Source organism: Rutilus rutilus, assembly GCF_951802725.1.
Source record: "Rutilus rutilus genome assembly, chromosome: 4".
NCBI lineage: Eukaryota > Metazoa > Chordata > Actinopteri > Cypriniformes > Leuciscidae > Rutilus > Rutilus rutilus.
The window spans coordinates 41,938,546-41,956,380 of NC_140212.1; the positions used below are offsets into that span (position 1 = coordinate 41,938,546).

Genomic DNA, 17,835 nt, shown 5'->3' on the forward strand with positions numbered 1-17,835 from the left:
TAACTATTTGTGGCTTGTGTTTTGAATATATGTTCCCCTGCACTTTAGGCTTTTTGCACACATTTGCTCCTCATCTTGTGACTTGATTCTGATTTATTTTGTTTTGTAGGCTATTTTTATTTATTAGAAAGGTATATTCTATAAATTTTATAAATTAATTGTTTATTTTTTCGGTGCATTGATGTTGTGCTGTACTTAGAGCCTGCTCGTGTTGTGGCAAATTCATAGTTCTTTTTGGTTCAGGTCTCAAAAAAGTTTCTCAGAGTCGAGGTTCCAGGTCAGAAGAATTAACTTTATTGACAAGCAACAAAGTGAGAAGCCGGCTGGCCATCCGGACATCTGAGGTTACATTGGCCAGTGTTCATGTCTTATACTTTTTTATTATCGCTAGATGCCCAATGGGCACCTTCAAATCTATCTCTTCCCCTCTGTCACGCCTGGTGACCCTGACACAGTTAGAGATGTCTTCTCTATTGGTCAAACCTCACATAATGGTGCTTTGTTTCATACAGTATTTTGACACTCTGCATGTCTGGGTATTTTTCCATTCTCTCATCTTTTTCAGAACTATTTTTTCATACTTGTCATTTTCATTACATTATACTTAGACATGAATCAAGGAAAATTCTCCAACAATCATTGCAGAGCTATTCCAGACGCCTCCCGGTGCTATTCGTATTGGAATTGTGTAATCACAGATTATGAACAGATGTTTTACACAACAAGGATATATTCCCATTGGGTTGTTGGGTTTTCATGTTTTATGGGAACTTTAGACATAATGATTTTTATACTGTACAATCTTTGTTATCCCCTAACTCTAATGTAACAGTTATGGGTAGGTCATCTATGGACATCTAATGTTACGGACATATTATCATGGTACAGTTCAGCCTATTATTGATTTTTATCCAAAGAGACGAAACTATTTGCACTGTTTTTATCAATGGGAAGTACATCATGCTAAAATAATCTGCCATATACTGTGGCTCACATTAATGGGGTCGCTTGCAAGTCGCAGCAGCACGAATTACGTGACCAGCAACATATTCTGCTTTAAATATTGTGCATAGTTAACAGTGAGTGGTGGTTTCAGACATTATTTTATTAAAGTGCATTTGTCAGTGCCGCACTCGTACTGACTCTTATTCTGCCTGACAGAAAGAAAAACTCGTAGCCTACTGAAGGCGGAGCGTTTTGACCAATCAGAAGAAAGGGGAGTTTCAGCGCCGCCCACGTGTGCAAATGAAATATTGAACCCATAAACCGATAACCCCCCCCCAGTCAGTTATTTATATCTTTTGCTGTAGTGTGTCAGTAGGAAATATAAGTTTACATTTCCAAACATTCTTTTTGCCATTAATTGTAATAATCCAATGAGACTTCTGTATGCACAAGGAGTCTGACAACAGCCGGTATGATCTGATCTCACCATCATCGAGTCCGTCTGTGATTACATGAAGAAACAGAAAAAACTGAGACAGACTAAATGCAGAAGAACTGCGGGAACGTCTCCGAGACGCTTGAAGAAACCTTCCTGCAAAGCTACCTGAAAAAACTATGTGCAAGCGTACCTGGACAAAAGCTGTTTTAAACGCAAAGGGTCGTTACACCATATATTGGTTTAATTAGTTAATAGAAGTTAAATCATAAATAAATTCAATTTGTGATTTTATTTTTGAAAGCATTCTCACTTTACAGCATTTTAACACAAGTGCCTGTACTTTTCACAGTACTGTAGCTTTGCAGGAAGGTTTCTTCAAGCATCTTGGAGACGTTCCCGCAGTTCTTCTGGATTTAGTCTGTCTCAGTTTTTTCTGTTTCTTCATGTAATCACAGGCTGTTGTCAGACAGGTATTAACATGCCTAAGACTTTTGCACAGACTTTTGCACAGTACTGTATGTATATATATATATATATATAATTCACTTATAAGATTGATAATATCAGGGACAAAATTATAACTATGCAACTGTCTACTACAGTATCTCATCAGGGAGTGCATTGTAGTCTACCTAAGGAAAAATTCGATTCATTCGTTGCTATAGGAGAGGAAGAATTCGCTAAACTCATTAAATCATCTAAAGGCAAAATAATCTCTGTTACTTTAAACTATCCTTGTATCTCTGTAAAGCCGCTTTGGAACAATCTACATTGTTAAAAGCGTTATATAAATGAAGATGACTCAACTTAATAATACAACAAAGAACAACAGATCAAAGACAGAAATTCAATTAAGTTTTTCAGATACAGCGTGTTTCTTTAACAGAAATACTGACAGAGGTCATAATCCAGTGGGATTGGCTTATCTTTCAGGAAGGTCAAAGGTCATCGTAGAGATCGTAGATGTAGAAGAAGCTAATGAGAGCTTCGAAAAAAATCAAGCCCGACCCTACCCGAGCCCGGCCCGGCCCGACACATTAACTGTAATTATGAGCCCGAGCCCGATTTAAACCCGACTATTTTTCAATACGTGGGCCGTTATAACTGACGTTCTCAACTACAATTCCGAGGTGTTTGAACTACAGAAATCTGTTTACAATTATCTTAATGAATAATGCAACAAGGACGAAGCATGTAAACTGCGCTGTTTGTTTATTCAGAATGGAATGGATCGCAAATGGATCCGAATGAAGAAACGTAAAAAAAAACGTGACCAATGATGAACACAGAAAATGAACAAGAATGAACTTTGGATGGCTGACTATCATCCTTTCTGTCATGGCATGCTTCATGTGTCTGTTCATCGTCGAAGTCCCGTTTTTTTGCTGTCGTAGGCGAGCACTTAATGCACTCGACAAAGCCAACACATATGTTGCCACTGCCCACGACTTGTTTAAAATGGTTCCATACCTCCGACTTTCCTCCAAACTTGCTCAAAGTTAATTCTCCTGTTTTTCATTTTTTTCATTACATCTTCAAGCTCCATGTTGCACTTAAGCTACACAGTACAGCACAGCAGGCCCAGTGTGATGCGTGCGAGTGGAGGAGACGCTGCTCATGACACGTGACGTGTTGCATTTTGTAACTTTGTAGCCTAAATTGTGCAACTTTGTACACATTTGATTCTTAGGGCTACTTTGTTAAAAATATATATAATATTTCTGATAATGGCATAGCTTACTCCCCACCCAATTAGGCTAATAAAGTAATGATTAAAAATGCTTGATCAAGGGCCCGGCCCGGCCCGAGGATAGTGGCGGGATATATCGGCCCGCGGGTGGGGTGGGGTCAGGTCGGGTCGGATCAAGTTCGAACTTGGGCAGAGAATCTGAGCTCTACCACACACACACACTGATCTTACTGTCTATATGAGGATTCATTACACACATTTATTCTGACATGTTATTTCACTGACAGAAGGTCAGCTGTGTTATTAATGTAATGAAGAGAAAATAAGAGACTCTAAAACATCTCACTGTTACTGATTTATCATGCAGCTCAAAGCATTATGGGTAGAATCTCTCATCAGTCTGTTCTCATTCATCAACACAGTTTCACTGATGTTCCAGAAAGGACCCTAAACCCAGGATAGAGCGGCTGAGTGAATGTGGTCTGGACTGTGTGTATGAGAATCACTGTGTCAGAGACGTTGTAGAAGGACAGAGTTCCTGCACTGTAATCCACACACACTCTTATTCTCCTGCTGATGGACTTTACAGGGAGATCAGTCTTTATGTTATTGTGTGAGAATGAGTAACTGGAGTAAGTGCAGATCAAACACCAGGACTGATCATTAAGTCCAAACCGACACTCATTACTCCGTCCCTTCCTGCTGATGGTCTTGTATGACACTGATATACACACACATCTCCCACTCCACTCAATCTCCCAGCAACAGGGTTCACACACACTCTCTCGACACAAAACCTGAGGAAACACATCAAATCTTTCTGGATGATCAGGATATGACTGATGCTCTGTGTCAGTGTTAGTAATCACTCTGTTCCCCTCAGACAGAAGGAGGAGTTTATTCACTGTGTTCAGATCCAGAGTGAACTGATGGGAATCTGATGGAGAGAAAACACATCAGAATCAGGAATTATGAATCTGTCAGATCTGTCTGATATCCTGTACAAATCATCATTATCATTATCATTATCCATCATCCAGGTCCCTGACACCCCCCTCTTGATAAAATATTGTCTAATCGTCTTCCCTGAATATTAATGTTGGTTATTATTCTGTTTATTATAATTAGGTCTATTATTATATTTACACTATTAAAATGGTAGAATGAATTTACCTAAAGCAACTGATGCATTAATTTAGCAAGGATCCATTCAATTGATTCACCAATAAGTGTAATAATATGGTTTACAAAGTTTTGAAGCATTGTAGGCCTATTGTTGGGGATTTTCAGTGTTTTCAGCCTTAGGTGATCTTGAGCTTTTTAAATTTCCATCTGATGACTCAAAAATGAAAGAGAATTGATACAAAATCCTGTTAAGGATAAAAACATAATGGAATAGTTGTCAGTTTGTTCATCCTTTCCTGAAACTTTTGAAAAGTTATTTTTTTACTACTGTGATGCTACCTCTAAAACGTGGCTCAATGTTTTTAATTGGCTTTCAGTGAAAAATAATTATATTTAGGTTACACTTTATTTTAAGGTGATGTACTGAGTAATATCAATTAACTACATGTACTTCCTATAGAGTTACAGTTAGGGTTTGGTTTAGGGTTAGTTACTTGTAATTATGCACAATTTGTTATTACTATAGTAAGTACATGTAGTAACGTGTAACCACATCACCTTAAAGAATATGTTGAATCCCCAGTTTAGGCCTGTCCTGATTTACATCTTTGTTAAAGTCACGAGTTCATTTCAAATCTTGCTTTTTTGGATGTCAGTAAGTATGATACAGTTATGCTCTCTTTCCCACTTTGTAAATGTGCAGTAAAAATTTTAATATGACAGTAAAGACATTTAAAATGTTAAGAAACATTTCTATTTTAAATCATTTAAAATAACTCACATTTCTATTTTTCATTTCATATTTCTATTTCAATCTTTCTGTTCATCAAAAAATCCAGATAAAAACACCTCCATACATTCCAGATTATTATTTTACATTTGAAAACATGTTAAAATAGAAAACAGTTCTTTTTATTAGTAATAACCAGGGGTGCACATAACATTTTTGGTCTTGTTCTCAGGGGAGAACCGGGGGTTGTTGCTTGGTCCTCACATTTTCAAATGCATTTTTTCCTTAACCCACCTCACGGGAGGAACAAATTAGAGGGATGCATGGATAATGTGACATGATTCACATGAACTTTAATTTCAACTGAAAATTAAGAGAAGAAGTGCAACAGAATGTCTGATCTTTAAAACCTTGTAACTTTCAAAATAACATAACTGTTTCAAGCTCTGGAAATTAAATGTGCAAATATCTGCTTTTCTAACTCTGAAAACCAAAGAAATGACAACTTTAAAGCACTTACTAGAGTTACTATCTTAAAGCACTGAAGGTTCTGTTATCTTACGGAATGTCATCATCATCATCTTCATCATTATCATCTTCACTCTCGTTCTGACTGTCTTCCTCTATTTCACAAACAGCAGTGGATGTGGATGCACCAGGCCTACTCCTTTCTCCCTGGTTCAGCCTGCGACTAGCTGTCTGCATCCACAAGTCAACAGCTGCTTTCGGGTCAAAGGTCTCCGTGGTGAACTTAGAGAACAGAATGTGCATTAGAGATGAGAGGCGGGAGTCCGATAGGCGGGATCTGTACTTGTTTTTTATGATATTCAAATGTGAAAATCCCCTTTCACATGCTGCACTGCTCAAGGGCAGTGTAAGAGACAAGAGAAGGACCTTCTGAATGTTGGAGTAACTGTCAGGATTGCTTGTCTTCACTACATTGACCAGGTCATGCACAGAAGAGGCTGCCAAACGTTTTCCAGCTTGCTTTAAACGCATCCACTCTCTTAAAGTGGAATCTCTGTCAATAAACAAGTTGGCCTCATATTTCTCAAGGATGTTACTAAGAGTTGTGTTGCCAAAACTGTGGAGATCTTTCATTTCAAGAGGCCAAGTTGTAGGATCAAAAATCAAAAACTGATCACATGATTTTAGGGATTCATATCTGCATTCAAACTCATGAATAAGAGCTCTCAATACATTGATTTTGTCCCTGTCAGCATCAGCATGTGACCCAGTCTCTTTCCTGTACTTGCCTTCACTCTCCATCAGTAGAGTAAACTGTCCAACAGCAACCATGAGCTCATCTTTGCATTCACCAATTGTTAGTTTCTCTTGCTGAAACCTGAGGGAGGTGACCTGTAAAATGTTTCCAATATCTAGAATGTTGGCCAGGAAACAACAAAAACACTCTGTACAGATATGTTTCAGGCTCATGTCATCACTTGTTGCCACTTGAATCTGGATGGCTGGTAACATTCTCCATATTTTCAAAAGAGTCTCCTGTCTCCAACCATCTGATATTGTGAAACTTTCCTAATTTGGCAAAAGCTATGCCTTTCTCCTCACATATGACCTTTAGCTGTGCAATCCGTTTTGCACCCCCTTTCTTTAAGTAAAATCTTAGCAACTGCATTACGGATTGATTAAATGACTCACAGTATGGGACTGCGCGATCAGCCGACTTGGCGCAGTTCTCCAGGGTGTGGGCGGTGCACAGAATATGCACAAGGGAATCCCCGATGTCCACCATCTGACGTAATTTTGGAACGACCCCGTTGTACATTCCAACGTTGACGGCGGCTCCGTCCGTGCATACCGAGACCAGGTCCATCCACTATATCCTGTGCTGTTCGATTGGCGCCAAGATTAATTAATCCAAGGAAATCTGAGCTGAAATGTCCGTTGCTGGAAACAGAAACAATGTACACGATTTCCTGTTCCGTTTTTGTTATATCTTCGGATCCATCGAAGAGCACACCCCAAAATTCAGCTGCTTGCAGTTTTTCTCTCAAATCTGAAGTTATTGTCTGTGCGATGCACTGGATGATGCGGCTCCCCCTTCTCGAGAATGATACGCGTTCCCGACATTAACTCCAAGCCTCTTCAGAAGCGGAATATCTTCCTCATATGAACGCATGGGACGTCCATGTTTCGCTTTGTGAAATGCTAAAAGAAAAACATTACACAGTGGCCGATGTTGTTCTTCATTCAGTTTTCCTTTCCATTTGTCGAGTGGACCACTGGGGCTCTGGTCCTGGCTGCTTCTGTTTTCATTATCAATTGCTTGAACTATCTTCTGGTGCTCTCTGCTATTGGCATGTTTATCAAACGCTGGGTGATTGAAATTTTTGGTACCTGTATAAAAAGCGCCGGTTTTGTCCGCCAGAGTGGGATTTCCACGGCATATTTTGCACCACATCTCTGTGCGTTCAACATTTGTCTGAAGCCAACTGACCTCCTGCAGCCACTTTTCAGAGAACACGCGCTTCTTTTGCGGTTCAGACTCAGTCTGGCATTTCTTTGGAGGTGGAGGGACACCAAAATAATTGCTTAATGGAGCTTGCTTCTTGGACATTTTGACGTTCTGAGGCCTATCCAACACCACAGATTACGCACCTATCTATCCCCAAATCTTAGGTACGCAAATGAGGGTTGCGGCAATTCATCTGGTACGCATTGTTTAATTGGGTAGCGCATGCGCACCTGCGCACCACTTATGTGCATCCCTGGTAATAACATTCCACAATATTACTGTTTTTACTGTATTTTTGATCAAATAAATTAAGTCTTCTTTCAAAAACATTTTTTTTAAAACATAACGATCCCAAACTTTTTATCAGGGGTGTATATTATAGATTTGTATTTATAATATATATATTGGTGTATATTTCTATTTTTCACCTATATATAATTAAAAAAGCATGTAAAGAGGAATTATATGTCATGGTTCATGAATTCACTGTCTCTCTTTCTGCCTGTATGTCAGTGTGTGTGTGTGTGTGCGTGTGTGTCAGGGTGATTGCCAATCACCGTAATTAATAGTGCCAGCTGTTGCCTATCAGCCGCGCTTATATATGTTCATTGTTTGGTGTCTTGTGTTGTCAGATTGTTGTGAGTATTCCCAGTGTCCTGTTTCCAGTTCTTTTTGCTCCCTTGCCTGTGTTGATCTCTCGTTCTTGTTGTTTTACATTCTGCTCTTGGATTACTGTTCATCTGGAGTTTATTGCTGCATGCTGGATTCTCGTGGATTTTCTCTGCACTTCTGACATCACCGAGCGGGTTGCCTGTTGACGTCCCGCATCCCTGCACCAGACTGCTTGGACTTTGCACTACACTTCATTTATAAATAAACTGTTGTTACTTGCATCTTGTATCCTCCATTTATAATCATGACAGAACGATCTGACCACAGTATGGATGCAGCGAGTTCAACAGGTCTGAGTGAATTCATTTCGCGCAGTATTGCACGCATGGATCAACAGGAAGAACACATTTCGAACACAGGTCATGCTGTGCAAGCTCTGGTGGCACAGGTGTCTGAGCTCACCCAACAGCTCCAACAACTGAAGAGTCTCGCTGCGCCGCCCACACCGCCCGTTCAGCCCACTTCCATGGATCCGAGTCGTCAGCCAGAGCCACGCTTACCTGCCCCAGAAGGTTATTCAGGTGAACCCAATTATTGCAGAGCATTCTTAACTAAGTGTTCTATATATTTCTCTCTGCAACCGTTGACTTTTAACAGCGAGCGTTCTAAGGTGGCTTTCGTGCTGACCCTGCTGACTGGACAAGCGGCTCTCTGGAGAACGGCAGTGTGGGAGAACCAAGATCTCTGCTGCGCCTCGTTCCAGGCACTCTCCGAAGAAATGAAGAGAGTCTTTGACCGTGCGGTGGCGGGTAGAGAGGCGGCCAGACTACTCGCAAACCTCCAGCAAGGAGACCGATCCGTATCGGAGTACTCCATCGAGTTTCACACGCTGGCCGCAGAGTGCCATTGGAACGAGGAGGCGCAGTGGGACATGTTCCTGCATGGGCTGGCTGACTGTGTTCAGAAAGAAATCTACGCCCTGGACCTTCCACAGAGTCTGAACGGGCTAATTGAACTGCCACTGAGAATGGATGCTCGTCTGAATCGGATGGAACGACTTACACGCCCAATCAGACTACCTGGAGTCCTCGAGGTCCCACAGGCCAGCGGCGGGGACACGGCCAGCCCCGTTTTCGATCATGAGCCCATGCAGGTGGGTAGAGCTCAGCTTTCCCGGGAGGAGAGAGAGAGGCGGAGGTCCAAGGGACTATGCCTCTATTGCGGAGGAGCGGGCCACTTCCTATACTCCTGCCCGGAAAAAGATCGAGCCCGGTAGTGAAGATGAGGCTACTATCGGGTGGGATCTCCGCTGAGAAGACCTCATCATCCACTCTCCTCCCGGTAAGACTGAGATGGGCAACCCAATCTCACCACTGTCAAGCCTTCCTGGACTCAGGAGCAGAAGGCAACTTCATTGACCGGACTTTTGCTCACAAGTATCAGATTCCCATCACATCACTCGCTCACAAGATTCAATGGACACCCTCAATGGACAAGAACTCCCTAACATTTCTCTCACCACCGAACCTATCACCCTCATCACATCAGGCCATCACACAGAAACACTGTCATTTCTAATTTTGGACTCCCTGTTAGCACCCATAGTTCTTGGCTACTCATAGCTGGTACAACACAACCCCAGGGTGGATTGGGGCCAAGATTGTATCTCGACCTGGAGTGATCAATGTTATGCGTCTTGTCTAGTGTCTGTTTGTTCATCTGTGTCTGGTTCTGTGTTTCAGGAGGCGGCAGTGAATTTGTCAAACGTGCCCGTTGAGTACCTCGACCTGAAGGAAGTGTTCAGTAAGTCCCGTGCTGCTTCTCTTCCTCCGCATCGTCCCTATGACTGTGCCATAGATTTACTGCCAGGTAAGTCTCCACCTAAAGGCAAGTTATATTCGCTTTCTGCTCCAGAAAGGGAGGCCATGGAGAAATATATTTCTGATTCTCTAGCAACGGGGTTCCTCCGTCCTTCCTCTTCTCCAGCGGTGGCGGGGCTCTTTTTTGTGGGGAATAAGGATGGTTCTCTGCGACCGTGTATTGATTACCGGGGGCTGAACAACATCACGGTAAAGAATACTTATCCTTTGCCGTTGATGTCTTCAGCCTTCGAGCGGTTACAGGGAGCATCCGTCTTCACAAAATTGGATTTACGCAATGCTTATCATTTGGTCCGCATAAGGAAGGGAGCTAAATGGAAAACCGCGTTCAACACCCCCAGGGGGCACTTTGAATATTTGGTTATGCCCTTCGGCCTGTCCAACTCCCCAGCAGTTTTCCAGGTATTTGTCAATGACGTGCTGAGAGATATGGTAGATCAGTTCATATATGTCTACCTGGATGACATATTGATTTTTTTTTCTTCTCTCCAGGAACACGTTCAGCACGTCAGAGGTTGCTAGAGAATGGGCTTTTTGTCAAGGCGGAGAAATGTGCTTTTCATGCAGTCTGTTCCTTTCCTAGGGTAGATCATCTCGTCTGAGGGAGTTCGTATGGATCCTGACAAGGTTAAGGCTGTGGTAGAGTGGCCAAGTCTGGATTCCTGTAAGGCCCTACAGAGGTTTCTGGGGTTCGCCAATTTCTATCTGCGTTTAATTCGCAACTTCAGCCAACTAGCCGCGCCTCTGACTGCCTTACATTTACATTTACATTTAGTCATTTAGCAGACGCTTTTATCCAAAGCGACTTACAAATTAGGACTAAATTAAGCGAGTCATCATGAAGAGGCAAAAACAACGCAAGAAGTGCTCAAAATACGAAGTTCAGGCATTATTCAGAGTAGCATAAGCCCGATAAGTAAGGTTTTAAAGGGAAAGGGAAGTTTTTTATGAGGTTAAGTGCTCACGGAAGAGATGGGTTTTCAGCTGTCTTTTGAATGTTGTCAGGGATTCTGCATTCCGGATGAGGGTGGGGAGAGTGTTCCACCAGCATGGAACTGTGAATGAGAATGTTCTGGAAAGTGATTTTGTGGCTTTCTGTGATGGAACCACGAGACGTCGCTCTTTGACCGATCGTACCCTTGACCTCCCCCATAACGATGTTCAGGTGGTCCGATACAGCCGAAGCTGTATTCGCCAATCTGAAAAGTCGCTTTGTTTCGGCTCCCATCCTGATTTCCCCTGATCCTTGTCAGTTCGTAGTGGAGGTCGACGCGTCAGAGGTGTGGGTAGGCGCGGTTCTTTCCCAATGCTCTCCCACAGACGACAAGATGCATCCTTGCGTGTTTTTGTCTCACCGGTTATCACCTGCCGAACTTAACTATGACATTGGTAGAGAGTTGTTAGCAGAGTTAGCAGTTAACAGAGAGTTGTTAGCAGTCAAGTTAGCATTGGAAGAATGGCGTCATTGGTTAGAAGGGGAACCTGGAATATATTAGATCTGCCAAAAGACTCAACTCCAGGCAGGCTCGGTGGGCACTTTTTTTCGGTCAGTTCCAAGAACATCAAACCCGACTCTTTATCTCATATTTTTGATCCATCCGAACGCCCGTCCACTCCAGAGTGCATTTTACCTGAGACACTATTTATCTCCACACTCACATGGGAGATCGAATCGAAGGTCACGACGGCCTTAGAAGGGGTAAGAGCAGCCATTCCTGCACCAAACTGCTTGGACTTTGCACTACACTTCATTTATAAATAAACTGTTGTTACTTGCATCTTGTATCCTCCATTTATTATCATGACATTATATTTCTGAGTGTTAAATAACCGCTTTAGAAATCTGGCGCTGAAACCTTTAATTACATAGATTAACTTGGACATTAAAACATATCAGTGCCATTGTTTTGCATCAAGATGCACACCAGTAATGTTTTTTTTCTAAGGTACCTTTTTAAAAGCTACTTAAATGCCCTAATTGAACTAATGCTTAATCCTGGCTTAATCTTAGCTCTGTCTGTGAAACCAGGTCTACAAGTTTCATCTCGTAAATCTTTGGCATTTGCGCGCCTTTAAAAAAGATATTGCTAAGTAATTGCTTATTACTAAGACATTTCCAATATGATCTTCCACATGATATGAGATGATGGAGGGTCATTTCTGAGAGCAGAATCTCCAGGACTTTACCTCTGTCAGAGAACAACTTCTCTTTGCAGAAATCCTCCAGTTTGTCCCTCAGCTGACGGACATATTTTCTCACGCCATCAAAAGAGGAGAGAGAACAGAAGGGATTGTCATTTCCGTCTGTAGATTCAGGAGGAGCTGAGAGAGACTGGAAACTCTACAGAAAACAGAAATCAAAGCTCATCACCTCCACACTTCATCAATAACCTGCACTACTGTCAGATTTGTGCGGCTCTTGTTGATCTTTAGTAACTCTCCTCAATCCAGCACTTTCACAGCATCAGCTTCATTCTTCTCATATTCATTATATCATACTAGTGCTATAAGTTCTAGCGTTTGACACTTACACTATATGTGAACTTTCTAGGAAAACACTTGGATGATCAAACATCAATGGCAATGACATTAATATAAGAGATCAAGTGCATCAGTGGCGTCACATGAGTAGATTTGATTCATTCTGAATTCTTTGTAACACACCGAACATCACGAAGATCAACACTTCAGTCAACGGCTCATTCTGCTGTCATGAAATGTTTCTCTGTGAGTCTCTTGCTCAAGTCCACTATGACCCTGTTCTTCTAGATCTCTGTTACCTGCAGGAAATGGATGTGATCCTGTGTGTGTGAAAGCTGCTCCAGCTCAGCGTCTCTCCTCCTCAGATCATTGATCTCCTGCTCCAGTCGCTCCAGTCGTCCTTCAGCTCGACTCACTGCAGTCTTTTCCTGATCTCTGATCCGCTGTGTCACTTCAGAGCGCTTTCTCTTAATGGAGCGGATGAACTTAGTGAAGATCCTCTCACTGTCCTCCACTGCTGTCTGTGCAGAGCGCTGTTACACACACATCACAATCACACAGTGAGCTTCATTGAGTCCTGACTGAGACTTCTCAAACTTCTCTTCTTCTCCAGACTCACCTTATGAGACGCCACAGTCTCTCTCAGCTGCTGACAATCTTTCTCTCTCTGCTGGATCCTCTGCTGGAACGACCTCTGTGTCTCCTTCAGCTGGTGCTAAAGGACAAACCAATGACAGGAGAAACATCACACAAATCATCAGGTAAACAGATATGAATCCAATATCTGTGAAGTGGTGAGACTGAGGGTTTAACCCTCTGGGGACCAAAAACACGCCCGCGCGTTTTGCTCGTTTTGCTCGTTTTTTTTTTTAGCAATGAATAATAAACACTAAATGCTCTGTTAATTTTGATCTTTCATTTTCGTGTAATACATCAATCGATCCTGTTCAGTTTCTATTTTTTTTCTGTATACTCACAATAAAAATAAAGTGTTTCGCTTTTTGACAAATGAAGAAAAATTAACATGATGCGATTTCTGCCTTCTCTCTGTCAGTAAACTCCCATTTGAAACGCGTTCGAAAATGATCTATAACTCCGCGAAAATTCAGTCAAACAGGCCCACGGGCATAAAGCTTGAGATCGCATCTTTTAAATGAAGTAATTTATATAAAAAACAAATATTCTTAGTTTCTGTAATCTGTATACAAAGAGAGCGACTCCAGTCGAGCTCATTACGAGCCATTCAAAAGTAATGTGACCACTCCCCGGAGAGCGCGTGCTATTCAAATGCAAATTCTGAGAACCATTTCAGTCTGTGAAACGCCCCCACATCAGCTGTAAACAAAGCGTCGCGAGTGAGACATAATAGCCTACCTTATGGAGAAAAGTTTCCTCAGAACAGTGCTGATATGAGGAGCAATATCTCCTGATATGAGGAGCAGATCCCGCTGAGGAGTGAGGTAGGCTGTTTTCTTTTCTCAAGTGTTGATGTGGAATAACGTTATGGAATAACGTTAGTGTAGGCCTATGCAAACCGCAAAAAGATGAATCGCATTTCTATAATATGACTCGCCTTTCTGTGAGATGAATGAAGGGTACATATTTGTAAAGACTGTTTAGCCTAAATATGAATCGCGCGTCTGTGTGTGAAAGAATAAACTGCTTTGCTATAGCCTACTGAGATGAGTAAAAATCGACTGGAATATGTTGAAATAAAATGTATTTGTATAAGCAACGTATTAAACAGTTTTTAGGCTACTGTAGAATATACTGCCACATCAAATAAGCTTTTGTTTAGCAATTTTTGCTCATATCTAACGTTATTATAAAATACAATTTTTGTCAAAAATAAAGTCATAGACTAAGATGTTAGATGTTCCAATGTTGGCTATATTCAAACTAATGAATACATATGATAAAATGTAGGCCTATAATCTTTTTCTTTTTTTTTTTTTACAAAGAAAGAGTACACTTGAAATATTGTTGAAATTGTAATTATTGTTGTAATTGTAACATTTTTAATAAAATAGCAAAACATATTTACAAGAGAGATGTAAGCGAAATCTTAAATGGTCAATATAAGTCTAAATACATGTTTTGTCCTTGCATTGTGGCTCAGTCAGTGTCACACCTGAATGAATGGCTCATTAGGCAGAGTCATTATGCAGAGTGGGTGGGACATTGTAATCTAAGGTGTAAACTACTCCTCCTCCTCGCATATTGGCTTTCCAAGCAAAACCTGTTTTACACCATTTAAATCAATGTATTTTTTTTTGTGAACGATAAAGCAAGACTATTTTCACATCATTTTGAAGCTAGAACTCAAAGGGAAAACATCCATTAGTCAAAAAGTCTTGTGGACACATATTTAATATGTGTTTTGTGGTCTTAATTCAGCAACTTTCATTTTTATTTTTTCCAATAACCACGCATAAACATTATTCTCTTAAAAATACAAACATCTACATACACGTTGCTCACATATTATGGTAGCCCTGTTTGTGCTATATAGAGTGAATTTACACCTTAGCCATTAACATGTTTATAAATAACTGAAAAAAGCACAAATGTCAAGGCATGTCAGAACATCTCAAGGACCCCAAAAACAGCTTGGTCCCCAGAGGGTTAAAGAGCTTACATGGTAAGGTTATTTTCATCAAATTATTTAATCAATTTTATAAGGATAGTTCACCCAGAAATGTAAATTCTTTAATTGTTTTCTCACCCTCATGTCTTTCCAAACTTGTATGATTTTCTCTTGCATAACACAAAAGAATGTATTATAAATAATGTCTCTGTTTCTAGGGCTAAAACAGCATTCAGACAGTGAGGGTGAAAACAGACATTAAATATGTAAATGTATTGTAGTAGACACATAAACAAAATGATGAGCCTGTAAATGAGTATTATGAGACTTCTTTATGTTCATACCTGTTTCTCTGTCCTCTGAGCTGCAGCTGATCCAGTGTCGTGGTTTTTATGCTCATCAATCGTACATAGCAGACATATACACTTCTGGTCAGTGCGGCAGAAAACCTCAAGGAGCTTGTCGTGTTTCTGGCAGATCATCTCCTGCAGTCGTCCAGTGGCATCAGTCAGATTGTGTCTCTTTCTTTTAAAGAAACTCTCATGTTGTTCAAGGTGATTCAGACAGTAAGAGTTCAGACACCCCAGACAGGACTTGACGGCTTTGCGTTTTCTTCCATTACAGACGTCACACTGCACATCTCCAGCTCCAGCATAACAGTCAGCAGCAAGTTTAGTCTTCTTCAGTTTCTCCACCACTTCAGCCAGCATGGTGTTTTTAGCTAAAGCAGGTCTTGGACTGAAGATCTGTCTGCACTGAGGACAGCTGTAGACTCTCATCTGATCCTCCTGATCCCAGCGGCCTGTAATACAGATCTTACAGTAACTGTGTCCACAGGGAATGGTCACTGGATCCTTCAGGAGATCCAGACACACGGAACACAGGAACTCATCCTGAGTAATTCTGGCTTCTGTCATTTTACTGCAAAAATACAGAGATGCAAACACAACAGCTCAACTACAGTTCAGTTTCTCTTTCACTGAACTGAAACTGTTTCTTGTTTCCTGGTTCTGTTTAAGTGCCGTGTGCAAAACAGGCGTGTCTGTAAAGCAGCTTCCTCACTCCTGGTCCCACACACATTGTGTTAAATCAGTCTCAGACACACTCAAAGAATAGAAGTTACTGAGAAGCAAGACAGCACCCTTAATAGTTCAGTAACTATCAATAGTTCAGTTGAACTGAACTATTCACTTAATAGTTCAGTAATTCTGTTTCATAAATACTTCACTGGTACTGCAGGACTGAAAACTGTGTTCATTATAGGGCTGGGACGATACACCTCCCAATTCGATAAACTCACGATACTTGGGTGCCGATACGATATGTATTGCGATTTTTAAGAATTGCGATTCTACAAGTACTGCGATTCGATCCTAGGGTCCTAGGGAGTTTCCAGGAGGGGATTACCAATGAACAAGTTTTAGGGAGTTTCCAGGAGGGAATTTCTGAAGATGTCAAAAAGTTGATGGACATTAAAAAGAGCTGGAATGACATGTGCAGTCAGACGCTGATTCACCAAGGACGGCCTCTCCGGTGTTAGAGGCCTTGCCATTGTGCCTCATGAAGTTAAAAGTTTGTTAATGATTTGGTTTTGATTTAATTTTTGTTTAGGAATCGTAGTGTATTTTTCTTAATTCGATGCATGATTTACATTTACATTTTACATTTAGTCATTTAGCAGACGCTTTTATCCAAAGCGACTTACAAATCAGGACTAAATTAAGCGAGTCATCATGAAGAGGCAAAAGACAACAACAACGCAAGAAGTGTTCAGAATACGAAGTTCAGGCATTATTCAGAGTAGCATAAGCATGATAAGTGGGATTTTAAGGGAAAGGTTTTTTTTTTTTTTTTTTTTTTTTTTTTTTATGAGTTTAGGTGCTCATGGAAGAGATGGGTTTTCAGCTGTTTTTTGAATGTTGTCAGGGATTCAGCATTCCGGATGAGGGTGGGGAGAGTGTTCCACCAGCATGGAACTGTGAATGAGAATGATCTGGAAAGTGATCTTGTGGCTTTCTGTGATGGAACCACGAGACGTCGCTTGTTGATTGATCGTAGGCGTCTGGTGGGGATGTAGGCTCGTAGGAGTGAGTGAAGGTAGGAGGGAGCTGAGCCTGTGATAGATCTGTAAGCAAGCGTCAATGCCTTGAACTTGATGCGAGCAGCGAGAGGTAGCCAGTGCAGAGAGATTAACAGAGGGGTGACGTGGGCCCTCTTGGGCTCGTTGAAGACAAGACGAGCTGCAGCATTCTGGATCATCTGAAGAGGTTTGGTAGCACATGCTGGAAGTCCGGCCAGAAGAGCATTGCAGTAGTCAAGCCTAGAAATGACCAGGGCCTGGACGAGGAGTTGTGTTGCGTGCTCAGTTAGGAAAGGCCTGATCTTCCTGATGTTGTGCAGCGCAAACCTGCATGATCGAGCTGTCTTTGAAATGTGATCTGTGAAGGTCAGCTGGTCATCAAACGTTACTCCCAGATTTCTGACCGACCTTGATGGTGTGATTGATGTAGTAATGAATGTCCAGCGTGGATCTTCTCAGTGCTAGTATTTGTCTGATCATGTGATCGCAACATGTTTGTCCACAAGAGGTTAACTTGAGTCAGGTGCGTAGGGGAATTTCTACCATAATAACACTCATATGACATTCCTTTAAAAATATCATTCATTTCTGTAGAGCTGGGCATTTTATTAAGGATCAAATGACTGAGTTCAGCTTTGAGAATAATTCCAATGTTTGTTTCTCAGTATCTTATAACATATTTTACCTGTTGTGTGTGTGTGGACTTTTAAGTTTCTGTCTCCGGCCTCCATTTCTGTGATTGTTCCCAGGTGTGCCTTGTTAGCTTGTTACCCTCTGTGTATATCTACAC

The 17,835-nt window shown here is 41.3% G+C and overlaps 2 protein-coding genes across 2 annotated transcripts in view; both read right to left on the bottom strand.

Annotated features, from left to right (window-relative positions):
- Positions 1-17,835, bottom strand: part of LOC311289282 (uncharacterized protein) — a 333,082-nt gene that overhangs the window by 168,130 nt on the left and 147,117 nt on the right. The gene's annotated exons all lie outside the window — the stretch shown is intronic.
- Positions 1,881-15,985, bottom strand: LOC311289281 (E3 ubiquitin/ISG15 ligase TRIM25-like). The gene is made up of 5 exons (XM_084407121.1): positions 15,310-15,985; positions 12,998-13,093; positions 12,678-12,911; positions 12,085-12,238; positions 1,881-4,011 (listed from the first exon to the last, which is right to left on the bottom strand). The coding sequence occupies exons 1-5, from the start codon at positions 15,880-15,882 to the stop codon at positions 3,488-3,490; spliced, it is 1,581 nt and encodes a 526-aa protein (XP_084263247.1). The 5' UTR covers positions 15,883-15,985; the 3' UTR covers positions 1,881-3,487.

What these genes read in the sequence shown, in the direction of transcription:
- LOC311289281 (XM_084407121.1), bottom strand. Translation starts at nt 15,882, where the DNA reads ATGACAGAAGCCAGAATTACTCAGGATGAGTTCCTGTGTTCCGTGTGT. An exon ending in CTCAGAGGACAGAGAAACAG is followed by an intron (nt 13,094 to 15,309) that starts GTATGAACATAA and finishes TTTGTCCTTTAG; the next exon opens with CACCAGCTGAAGGAGACACA. An exon ending in ATCACATCCATTTCCTGCAG is followed by an intron (nt 12,239 to 12,677) that starts GTAACAGAGATC and finishes TGTTTTCTGTAG; the next exon opens with AGTTTCCAGTCTCTCTCAGC.